Below are 13,069 nucleotides of genomic sequence, written 5' to 3' on the forward strand. Positions count from 1 at the left end.
CATTATTTTTTTGACTTAAGTTTCATTTCTGTACTTGCAGCGCGTTTGATGCTTCTGCAGTTGTTTTGCATATTTGCAGCGCGTTTGTGTCTTTGCAGTGCATTTCAGTCTTTGCATTTGTTGTGGTAGTTTGCATTTGCATTTGAATGTGCAGCGTTTCTATATATGCTGCATGTTTTTCTAAATGTATGTCGTTTCATCAGTTGCTGAGCGATTGACTCCTACCGGCCACCGTACACACTTAATATTAAAGTATTGATAAGATTATACAAGAATATTTTTCTGACACAATTCATGACAGCATTTTAGCAAAACTGCAATTTATAATTTAACCAGCAGACATTTTGTAGAAACTTTATTCAGTGTGTGTATATGTGTGTCAAACATCACTGAGATAGAGCATCGAGGCAGCAGAAGCGAGAAGGGCGACAGCAGTAGCCATGACGATTCCTAAAAAAAAAACAGAAGAGAATCAGGAAAGGTTGTTTTTTTTAAATGCACATGCATCATGTTTTCAGGTTGAAAATTAGTTAATTTAAATTTAATTTTTTATATAAAATATATTGAAACGTGCCTCTGGTATATTATAGTTGTATGGTTATAATGAGTCAGGAACTTCTTGACAGAGAAGGCCTTTAAAGTCAGGGTTGGTAATTTTCTAAAACTAGCATGATTTTGAAAGTAGCATTCCCTCAGTGCTGCGTCTGCACCCCCCCTCCCCTCTGTGCTCCCTCTAAAGCCACGCCCCCTCACTTATATGCACAAGCCCCATTGGTCCAGAAACTGACCTCAACTCATGCTTTGAGTGTGGACTAGTGAACACATGTGGTAGAGAACTATCAGGCAGACAGGGAGGTGTGTGATTGGTTCATCAGATTGGTATCTCATGGCAGACATTGGTCAAAGTTTTTACAGACTTACAAACTGATACAGATGATGGATTTTCTTTGTTCCTTTTTCAGAGAACATGACTTATTATTCTGTCAGGACCTAAAGACAATTTCAACCAAAATCTTAAAAAGTGGATCTGGAGGAAATGACCAACCCTGACTTTAAGCTCCAACACAATCTTGACTTGAAAAATACTATCGCTAAAGCATTTCCCTGCACCATTTCTTTAAGGCTGATAACTGGGCTGAAACACAAATTATGCAAATATAAACTTTGCAGTCTTTTGAGAGGGGGCAGGAATTCAATATCGAATAGGAAATATTTTCTATTTTTGGCTGTAATGTCATGAGAATCTTTCTAAAGTCGAAGTGATTGTTAGAGGATTATTCCATTACCAATGAAACTGCTCCTTTTGGGCTTCAGTTCATCCACAGTTTCCAGAGCTGGCTCTGAAGACACAACAGTACATTTGTTATAAATCACTTTTTTAAACCAATTCAATCTGGTTTTAGGTTACTTCACTTGTCCTACAGGTAACACGTGTACACAAATATTGTTTAGGAGAAATTGTAACTTTTGTAACTACATGAGATTCACACATTTCATTTTGGGGATTTTTTTATGACCTAAATATAGTTTCAGTATGTATGACTATGATGCCATAAAAGAAAAGAGGAGAGACAACTGGTAGTTTTATGCCAATGTGCTATGAAGAAACAACAGATTTTTAGGGAGAAAGTGTGGAGACTTTGTTCCTACCTTCTGCAACAACTCCTTCTATGAATTGAGCAGGCGTTTCCTGCCTGGTATCTAAGTCTCCCTCAGCCACGTCGATGTCCAGCATCTCCTTCAGCCTGTCTGTCACTTCAGACAAACCCTCATCACTGAACCAATAGTCAGACACACTCACAGGCCTGCTGACTGGACAGTAGATACGACAAGGCAGGCAGAACCGCTCTGAAAGAGAAAAACATAAAGGGACAGAATTAATGTGAGAGGATAAGTTGAATTGTTAGTACTTATTTATGAATTGTTATAAAACAAAAATGTGACAAATGTAGTGAACTAACTCTTTATTGTTACAAAATTCTCACTGCTTAACCTTATAGTCATTGCTTAGCCTTAGTATTTTCTATTAGTAGAAAACAATAATTATCTTTAGGCGTATGATGGGGGAGTTCTTCTTCTTCGAGTGTGTGTGTGTGTGTGTGTGTGTGTGTGTGTGTGTGTGTGTGTGTGTGTGTGTGTGTGTGTGAGCGTACCCGTTTCCTTTTTGCCACCTCCTCTGCTCTCCTCCTCTGATATAAGCAGCTCCTCCAGCAGCATCTGAACCCTTGTGGCCACCGTAGAAACCACATCCCTCTTCAGCAGCTGTTGGAAAAAAGATTTCATGACTAATTCATAAATAATTATTTTGATATAGTTTGACATTTCCCACTCAATGAAAGAATTACCTTTTCAGCAAGTTTAGCCTTTGGTTTGTTGTTGTGTATGTAAGCTGTGCTGTGAACGGCTCCTCTGACAGACAGACTACCTCCACATGACTGCATCTCGTCTGTGAACCTCTCGTCCTAATACCAGAGAAATCATCGTCCTCTTTATGAACATCAACAGTACATCACAGCATGAGTCTCCAGATTTTTTGCAAAAATCCTAAAGCAGATTTAACTAAGTAGATATAGGCATTAGAATTTCAATTTCAATTTCAATTAAAATCTTGGAAGAGTGTGTGCATTTTTGTCTTACCGGTGTGACAAGCAGCTGAGCCGTGAATGTCTGAGCAACATTCCTCTTCTGTAGAGAAAACAAACTGTTTTTATTAATAAACTCCCGTCAGTATATAAACATACATAAAGTGTAAATTCTTTAACTGTGCACTCAGTGGGGACTGGATTTATCCAACCTGTCCGGTTGTGAGCTCACTGTCCTCTGGCAGCTTCCGTCCGCCTATCAAACAGTCTCCAGTCTCGATGTGGTGGACCCACAGCTTCAGTCCCTCCTGAATCAGAGAGAGTGTGACGTGAGAACAAGTTCCACTGAAGTCACTTCAAAACTTTGTAACGGGTCTGCCTCCTTTTCAGAAACTGAACTGAAGATCTTTTCCTCACTTTTTGTTGGAACTGAGTAAAAAACCCAAAGTGGAATTTTGAGTTGAACTCTTTCTTTTTTTTACTTTGTGAGGACTGAGGGATTGTGGGATATTGAGTATTTGTTATTTTTTGAGTGTAGGTTGAGTGTTTGAGTTTATATTGTGGTTCATTAATATAAGACTATTTTGCTTTGAATGACATTGGTTGTGGAGTTTTTATTTGTGGGGTTTTGTCATTGAATGTAAGGGTGTAGACTTTTTGTGTGACGTTTTGGTTCAAATAATCCAAACAAAAAACTCAACTAAAACTTTAAATGACAAAAAACAAATGACTTATCTTAAAAGCCAGGTGAGAGACCTGGCTGGCCCCCCCTAAAACAAAATATTAAAGGATCATCACATCTCAAAGTCAAACTGTCACAGTGTATACACTTTACCTTTAGATGTTTCATCATGCTCACTGAAGTCGTTCTATCGTCTGGTAGAGGGACCAACATGTCAACGTTTAAACAGCAGGACACCGTGCACCAGGAGGAACACACAGCTGACTGGTACCTCCAGTCTGCAGGCTTGGCCGGACTCTGGAACCGCCCACAACATGACATCACATGATTACATTCTGCATCAGTCAATCTTAAAATAATCACAAATGTGAATAAAAAAATATTTGAATGGAGTACTAAGGGGAATTTAAAACAAATGCTAAAGAAATGAAGTTTCTTGAGATGTTGACATTAATTGCAAAAGACTTGATCTGATAACTTCAAACTGAAGCTGTAGCTTTGTGAAAAATTAAAGATCCTACCTTTGGATCTTTGATGTCTAAGGTTCTGCAGACAGTTCTGGTACGTGGGGTTAAAGAATATCTGCTCACTCTTACAGCTAGAAATCTAATCCAATGGAAAAGGCTGTGCAAAAGGATACTTCCTGGTTTTAGGGTTGATGTGCAGTGTGATACGGTCTGTGACGTCATCGTCTGCAGGAGACCACAGATACTCAGAGGAGATCAGATTCTCCACTGCAAAAACCAGCTGCACACAGAGAACCCACACACAGAAGGGTTAGAGGACCAGAACTCACAGATACATGCACATAGACAAAGAGCAACTCAAGCAAGCCCAACTGGGAGCAAATGTGATGTGTGCCAAGTTCATCCAGAGCTCACTTACAAAAATATAAATGTATTCAAATCATTGTATAATATCAAAACAATAATAAGTAGCATCTTTACGGCACACAAATGTGGAAGTTTAAATGACTCGAGCTTCACAGGTTGGTTAAAACACATTATAGAAAATCACTGTACAAAGTAGATACAACAATTAAAGAAATGGTAACAGTGTGAATGACATGAATAGATTCAGCAAGGTTGATGTTGTGAGTTTCAGTAGTTTTATGAATGCTTCAAAAAAAGATGAAAAGACTTGAAACTATTTTTAGACGGGGTTTTTTCCACGTGATTAATAAACACAACTCAGCTGTTACTGCTCGGTCCTATTAGTCTAAATGGATAATATCTGTGATTCAGAAGAGTCTTTTTTAATGACATAATGTTAAGATTTATTTTGGGGCTTTTCGCCTTTTCATTGCTAGAACAGTGGATAGAGGAGGAGACTGAGAGAGAGCGGGGAATGACATGCTGGAAAGGAGGCACAGGTCGGTCTTGAACCTGGCCCGCCTTCCTGGAGTACATGGAGGGCTACCTACCGGCTAAAGCATCTGCACTCTGACAAAATAAGTAAAAGAAAAATCTTTCAATAAGAAATCTGTAAACAGAAATGTTCTTAGTTACATTCAATTAATAACATTTTCTTTTTGAATGAGTACTTACATTATTTATGGTAAATGGACATGAACTTGTATATTTCTTTTCTAGTCTTCTGATTACTCAAAGCTCTTTCACACAGCAGGTCACACCTACACATTCACACACTGATGGTAGAGGCTGCTGTGTAAAGTCGAACCCTCGTCCTTCCGGTTGAGAAATGACCGACAGAGCCACAGCTGCTCCAATATAACAGCTGTAATATTTGAATGCAGTTCCTTACACATACTTTCTGTGACTAAAAGGACAGTGTCTTGCCTATTAGGAAAGTTGAATTCATGATCTGAATGGCTCAGGTTGTTCAGACAGGAACTTCCCATTGCCCTGTGTAACCGAGCTGTTGGTGTTAATTTCAGAGCTATTTAATCAGAGTATTCCCCCAAACAACTCAAAGCTAAATAAACAGTCAGGAAAGTCCAGAGTATGATGTTTGACTTCTCTATCACCTTCTATAAATGATTTGAAGTCATCTCCAGGTGTCAAAACAGAGCCGACTCCCTAATATTTATTTAAATGTTATCATATCCTTATTTAAAACTGGCCTTTGTTCTTTTCTATCCAACTCATCCCAATGGTTTGGAAGGTGTCAACGGTCTTCCCTTTTCTCTGAAACAAACAAAGTCCAGAGGGAAACATGACCATTTAACTTTTTTAATTAATTCCAGTTTTCTTTCCAGCTGAGACACATTGTTAACTTCAGGCGTATCGTGTCTTTAGTTGACATGATTGTTCACTTTTTGACTTCATCTTATATTGACTTATTCTTCAACTGTAATCACTGATCATTAATTTGTGGTCCACAATGCTGCTGCTTAAATTTTGTCAAGGACCTCATGAATAGCCTCATGTATCACCCATCTTGATAGCTCTATAATGTAAACCTCTTTTCTTCTCGACTTTATGGACACATTTAAAAAACAGAAAAAGACCCACATGTTAGGACATGAGGCAGTGTAACGTGTTCATTGATTTGTGTCTTTAAAAGTAATATTTTGTCTCTAAATTTGGATGTATATCTTTTTTGTATACTGCTCTACAAGGTGCTACATTAATAGATGTACTTAATAATTAGTCAAACCTTTCCTAGGAAAGGGAACATGGAAAACACATACAGGGCAGAGCTACTGTATTTTAAACACTGTTAAGAACTGGAAACATACAGCAAGTTGTTCAAAGTAAATAATGAATGCGTTTATTTTAGAGAAATGGTGTGTGACCCTGATTTGAGTCCTAATAGGACGGATAATATACCAAACAGCTGGGAGATTAAGGGACTAACAACATACTCACAATTAATCAATTAATTTGTATCAAGAAATACAAAAGATTCATTTTAAATGATAGCTGATGATAGATGATTATCTACAAGTGAGAAGTTATCTTTCAAACATATACAGGAGGATACATTAACAAATGAATTTAAGCAGCAGTTGTTCCAAAATAAAAAAAAAGCTAAAGAAAGCATTCAAATTTATATATAAAATATTGCAAAAGTATGCATATATATCTCCCCCTTGCAGGTTCAAACTGTTGGAGACGGTGTGGAGAGGCAAACTGTGCACATATTTTCTTGAAATGTCCAGTTTTATTATCATTTTTGGAAGAAAGTTTTTATGTTCATTTTTGAGTTAAATACACATTTAGAGGTAGAATTTATTTTATTTATTTTCAACTTACTTGAGGTGATAAATGTTGCTGATATTTCTCTTTTTAATATTTTGCGAGTGACGGCCATGAAGCTGATAAAAAGCACATGGAAACAACATCCACCTAAACTTAAGTTAGGAGAGGTGACCTACAGAAACTATACAAGATGTATCCAAAAGAAAGAAAGACTTGATGGGCTGTACAGGTCCATGAAATCTAAAGATCAGTAGATGGGCAACCCCCCACAGATCATCACAGATCATCATACACAGACGGTGTGTTTTCATGAATCCCACCTGTTGAAGCGTCATGAGTGTGTCCTTGGCATCGCTATCATCAATGATGAAGACTCCTAAAACAGACAATCCTCCAGGCAACATTCTGGACACCTGAAAACAGATCAAAACAACGGCAAATGTCACCTGTAGGAGTCTTAAAGCCTTCACAAACTACTTCCAAGTGTGTTCTAAAACCCCTTAAAACACTGAGTTTGTCATGCAGGAGCCCTTTGGAAACCCTTTAAAGCTCAGGAGCACATGTGTCAGTGTAGGGTTTGAGTTTTGTCCTTCTTTGCTAACCTGTCGAGCATGCTCAGTCACCCACTCCTTGTCCAGACAGTTTCTAGATGCTGCAGTTGACTCCTCACGTTGAGGTGTCCGGGTCGCCATGATGACAAAATCCCTTTGGGCAGAGCTCTAAAATGTGTCAAGATCATAGCATGTGTGCAGTCTCAAAACACAGTATGATTAATGAATCCCACAGAGGGCCAAAGTGCTGCAGATTACATTCAAAATACAAGTAACACAAAAAAGCATTGAATAATGATAAATATAAGAGAAATGTAAAAACAAAGTAATACAAAAAAGCATAAATAATTATATTGTGAAAAATAAGTATAATATAAAAACATGCATTATAGGTTTATTAAAATATAAAGTTATTTGTTAAGAAGCAAAAGTTAGCTGGGTAAAAAAAATGTATGGCCTTTTCATTGCTAGTAAATGAGCAGCTGTTATGAGATTATGAAAAACTGACCCATCCGCTCAACGTTATGACAACCTAACAAGAGGACAGGGTTTAGGGTTTAGGGTTTAGGGGTTTCCTTACCTGTCCAATAAGCAGTCCGGTGACTGGACATGCACGCTGTTCACATAGTTTAGACAGATAAACCTCTACAGTGTCGTCTACTATGTAGCCACGACCCATAATGTCCCGACCTGAAAGAAGAGGAGGAGAGATACTAAATTAAACAACACAATGTTTCTTCATCTGTAGGCTGTAGGGTCTAACTAAAAAGAAATGCTTCAGGTCTTAAGTTAGCGTCAAAAATGCAGTTTACAGTGTTAAGAGCAATTAGCTGTCAAATCAAGTAACACGTAGGCTTAACAGGAAGTTGTATGACTAATTGTAGCATTAACTATAGTTTTAATCAGATAATATGACTTTATGTAAAGCAGCGAGAGAAAGTGCAACTTGCACTTTTACAGAACTGCACTTCAGCTCCAGAATCACCACGGAAAATATCTGACAGCAGCAATATAGTAATGCAAATAAGAAAACAGACCGCTTGCTGTTTGGTCAGTCAGCAGAGGAAATAAAAACAACGGTGCTTTCTAGGGTGACAAACTTCCGTCGCATGCCTCTGACGTCGAGGCGCCAAATGGTCAAGTTAGAGCGATACAGGCAAACAACAAACAGAACATTGTCAATTCTCTTCAGATTATAATTTGACAAACAGCAACTGCAATCTTTTCAGACACCTCGTTTGCTCCTCTGCCTGATAGCAATATTTGAGGCACAGTTTAAAAACACTTACCAAATAATAATGATAATAATAATAATAATAACTTTATTTCTAGAGCACCTTTTAAAAACACAGGTTTACAAAGTGCTTTGACAAACAGCAAAAACAAGAACAAACTAAACCAAACACAGAAGAACATAAACAACAGCAAGAACATAACAAATGTAAAATACTAAAAATAATTCAATACAATTCAACAGAAAAGAACCCAAAGTGCACGATACACAACAGACATATAGAACCAGACCATCACAAGAACCATCAACCATCACAAGAACATCACAAGAACCATCACAAGAACATCACAAGAACCATCACAAGAACCATCATAAGAACCATCATAAGAACCATCACAAGAACCATCACAAGAACCATCACAAGAACATCACAAGAACCATCACAAGAACCATCACAAGAACCATCAGAAGAACCATCACAAGAACCATCATAAGAACCAACACAAGAACCATCATAAGAACCATCATAAGAATCATCATAAGAACCATCATAAGAACCATCACAAGAACCATCACAAGAACCATCATAAGAACCATCATAAGAACCATCATAAGAACCATCGTAAGAACCATCACAAGAACCATCATAAGAACCATCACAAGAACCATCACAAGAACCATCATAAGAACCAACACAAGAACCATCATAAGAACCATCATAAGAATCATCATAAGAACCATCATAAGAACCATCACAAGAACCATCACAAGAACCATCACAAGAACCATCATAAGAACCATCATAAGAACCATCATAAGAACCATCACAAGAACCATAATAAGAACCCAGACAACACAAGAACCATCATAAGAACCATCATAAGAACCATCATAAGAACCATCACAAGAACCATCACAAGAACCCAGGCAACACAAGAACCATCATAAGAACCATCATAAGAACCATCATAAGAACCATCACAAGAACCCAGGCAACACAAGAACCATCATAAGAACCATCATAAGAACCATCACAAGAACCATCATAAGAACCATCGCAAGAACCATCATAAGAACCATCATAAGAACCATCATAAGAACCATCGTAAGAACCATCACAAGAACCATCATAAGAACCATCACAAGAACCATCACAAGAACCATCATAAGAACCATCACAAGAACCATCACAAGAACCATCATAAGAACCATCATAAGAACCATCATAAGAACCATCACAAGAACCCAGGCAACACAAGAACCATCATAAGAACCATCATAAGAACCATCATAAGAACCATCACAAGAACCCAGACAACACAAGAACCATCATAAGAACCATCACAAGAACCATCATAAGAACCATCACAAGAACCATCACAAGAATCCAGGCAACACAAGAACCATCATAAGAACCATCACAAGAACCATCAGAAGAACCATCACAAGAACCATCACAAGAACCATCACAAGAACCCAGGCAACACAAGAACCATCATAAGAACCATCATAAGAACCATCACAAGAACCCAGACAACACAAGAACCATCATAAGAACCATCACAAGAACCATCACAAGAACCCAGGCAACACAAGAACCATCATAAGAACCATCACAAGAACCATCACAAGAACCATCACAAGAACCATCACAAGAACCATCATAAGAACCATCATAAGAACCATCACAAGAACCATCACAAGAACCATCATAAGAACCATCACAAGAACCATCACAAGAACCATCACAAGAACCATCATAAGAACCATCATAAGAACCATCACAAGAACCCAGACAACACAAGAACCATCATAAGAACCATCATAAGAACCATCACAAGAACCATCACAAGAACCCAGACAAAACAAGAACCCAACAACACGAGCTGAGACCAAGAGGAGCAAAGATTAAAAAAGATGTAAGAAACGAAAAGAGCTAAAAGCAAATAAAAAGATAACAGCAATAAGAATTACCTTCTTATAGGAAAAGAAATAGAAACAAGTGAATAAATGATAAAAAACAAAACAAAAAAAACAATAGTATTAATAAAAATAAAAAGTATATTTACATATAAAACATAAATAGACAAAGTAAGTAAGATAATAAATTACCAAGTTAAAACACAAATGAGGAGCGCTCAACCCCGAACTGCACGCTGCAGTAATGGACGTTTGGAGGATTGCGCCCTGAATAAAAGCAAACATCGTTACCCAGAACATCCTCTTTTCAAAGTGTAATGGTCGACTATATAATAATCACGTTTAACATGATAAAATAATTTCTATTAAAGTAGTTCATTCAGTTCAAGGCATCCTCGATGTGTTGTTCTGTACTTGTCTTTTATTCTGAAGGGTTGTGGTCGGCGTACTACTTCCTGCCACAGGTTTGACACCGGCTTGATGTATCATAGTAGGAGGTCGGAAAACGTTATTATAACTTAAGTTTAATCCCAGAGAAGAATAACTTGAGTTTAGTGTACATTTTCGGGTGGATTGGTGGAGATGGCGGCCGTCCTGCTGCAGATTCTGGAGCGGACGGAGTTGAATAAACTATCGAAAAGCGTCCAGAACAAGTTAGAGAAGTTTGTGACGGAGCTGCAGGAAGCTAACGAGGAGCTAAAGACGCAGCATGAGAGATTCAAAGCTGACAGCGGTATGTTACTAACTTTACAATCAGCAGGTCAACATGTGAGCTATATGACAGACACCTCGAGTCACATTATACTAGTTTTAATGCCTTCATGCGAATTTGATAAAGTAATAAACTAAAAAGTAAACGTGTGGATCCACAATGCGTAAACTACAGGCTAACGTTAGCTGTGACGTCACGGAGGCTAGCTTTAAGATAACAAGCTAACGTGGTTAAAGCTGGAGATGCTTTAAAGAGTTTCTGTATGGTGTGTTGAATTGAAAGCACTAGACTATATTCTTGAAATTGAGCGACGAAACACATCTTTACTTCTGTGGTTGTTTACCATCAGCTGAAGAAATCCAGAATTTTAGTTTCCACGTTGTTTCCATTGAGAAATATTTCAATGTTTAAGGCCTGCTGCTATCTCCTTGTATGAAATCTTTTATGAATATTTTTGTGTGTGGATATTCATCAGTAATAAATAGGGATGTGTTTCCCCTACCATTATATCAGGGTTACTATGCCCGCCCCAATTGAAGGTCGAGTAAAATAAATAATAATAATAATAATAAAATTAAATATATATATATATATTTTAAAGATTTATTTTTGGGCTTTTTGTGACTTTATTGTAGAGATAGGATAGTGGATAGAGTCAGAAATCAGGGAAAGAAGTCATTTAAGGATACCTTTTCTGATAGAACAGGACAGCTGTCATTAAAAGTAACACATGAACACCAAGATTCCTTCAAGTGTTTGTGTCGGCATGTCGGCATGTCGGCATGTCCCCAATGCTGTAAACCTAGGGGAAACACTGCATACGATTCCCGATACTGGGTTCACGATACAATTCTCTCCCGATTTATTTTACAAAATCAGACTGAAGACGAAGTATGACTGAAACAGATTCCTTTAGGGGCTGCTAACCGGTTTCTGTTATCTTCTCTCCTCTTTTATATTCTGTCTTTGGAAAGCCAAAATGCTTCCACACCTCTGATTTAAAAGACGGTGGTGTGTCTTCAATTTCTAAATCTATTACTGTACAGTGTCATTTTGTTTCATTGTTGAATACTTTCTCTCACTACAGAACAGCAGTACTTTGAAATTGAAAAGAGGCTGGTGGAGAGTCAGGAACAGATTCTGTCTGCCACCAGAGACCTGCAGGCACTCAAGGATACAAATGCAAAACTAAGTAAGTTATAAACACACCTAATAACCTTCAAGTACCCCTCTTATACTTCTTAATGAACCCTAAGCAGCATTATTATTTGTATGGTTGCCTTATGCTCTCTGTTTCCATCCTCTAAGCTGTTTCAGTGTAGTGTTCAACAGCACTCATGGCTTAAGAATACAAAATACATTATTGTCTGTTTTTGAATACAATGGCAGAAATGTGTCTCTTACTTGTGGGTGCAATATGCCATTAAAAAAAACCCAAGTTAACACTTATAATGATAAAGTGGGCAACTGTGGCACATTTACACTAGTCACACTTTGTTTATTTAAATGTACAATTTAAAATCAATGAAATGTCTTCGATATGTAGACTCTTTTACAATATTTTGCTACAGCAGATGTTCTCATGCTGCAAGTTTCAAGTCCATATGAACACAGGACAAGGTTAATAGTACAGTATCTGTTCCATCAGCGTTGTTCAATGAAGTTCACTTAGCAGATGCTTTTATCCAAAGTTATAACTACAGCTTTAGTGTGCTAACAGCTGGTGTAGCTCATTTTAAATCTCCTTTGTTGAGGACAAGCAGACAGCATATAGATTAGTCCCTAAATTTGATAAGTTAATCGTTATTATTAGCATGTTTAAAATTCCATTATTTCACATTTAAAAGTAAAAGAAGTCCATATTGTTTATTTGCAATTTAATGATAAAGGTCAATACTTTTGGACCCTCATCCCACACAGTTCATGTTAGGACGAGCTCACAGTAACATACCTACTGATGGAAGAATGCTGTAGCTCTCTCCTCAGAGTTGTAACATTTCTGTCTGTACAGATGAAGAGCTGAGCACTCTGAAGGGAATAGAGGCGGAGACTCCTGAAGATAAACTCCCACAACAGGTAAATGGACCCAATGCACTTCATGATGAAGGAATGTAGATGTTGATCTGTTGTACAAAGTACATGTATTATTATCTTGTTGATATGATTGGGCTGCTGTCACTAAAGGTTTAAGAAAGGGATACTGCCTGATTCAGACATTGTAGAC

General features: G+C 37.6%; 2 protein-coding genes across 3 annotated transcripts in view; one reads left to right on the plus strand and one right to left on the minus strand.

Annotated features, from left to right (window-relative positions):
* Positions 1-338: 338 nt before the first annotated feature.
* On the minus strand, positions 339-8,105 carry odr4 (odr-4 GPCR localization factor homolog). Its single transcript, XM_020627417.3, has 14 exons — positions 8,017-8,105; positions 7,560-7,669; positions 7,031-7,147; positions 6,749-6,841; positions 3,905-4,011; positions 3,786-3,822; positions 3,418-3,561; positions 2,795-2,890; positions 2,638-2,685; positions 2,346-2,462; positions 2,154-2,262; positions 1,651-1,848; positions 1,287-1,340; positions 339-450 (listed from the first exon to the last, which is right to left on the minus strand). The coding sequence occupies exons 2-14, from the start codon at positions 7,656-7,658 to the stop codon at positions 380-382; spliced, it is 1,290 nt and encodes a 429-aa protein (XP_020483073.1). The 5' UTR covers positions 7,659-7,669; positions 8,017-8,105; the 3' UTR covers positions 339-379.
* A 2,504-nt stretch (positions 8,106-10,609) lies between these two features.
* LOC109980128 (nucleoprotein TPR) overlaps positions 10,610-13,069 on the plus strand; it is a 38,910-nt gene continuing 36,450 nt past the window's right edge. The window contains exons 1-3 of one of the 2 annotated variants that reach the window (XM_065954388.1): positions 10,610-10,866; positions 11,933-12,037; positions 12,857-12,921. In XM_065954388.1, coding sequence (XP_065810460.1) covers positions 10,716-10,866; positions 11,933-12,037; positions 12,857-12,921 — 321 coding nt within the window. In that variant the 5' untranslated portion in view covers positions 10,610-10,715. The remainder of the gene's footprint in view (positions 10,867-11,932; positions 12,038-12,856; positions 12,922-13,069) is intronic. The other variant, XM_065954389.1, reaches the window with a different exon arrangement.

Source organism: Labrus bergylta, chromosome 4 (genome assembly GCF_963930695.1).
Source record: "Labrus bergylta chromosome 4, fLabBer1.1, whole genome shotgun sequence".
Taxonomy (NCBI): Eukaryota; Metazoa; Chordata; class Actinopteri; order Labriformes; family Labridae; genus Labrus; species Labrus bergylta.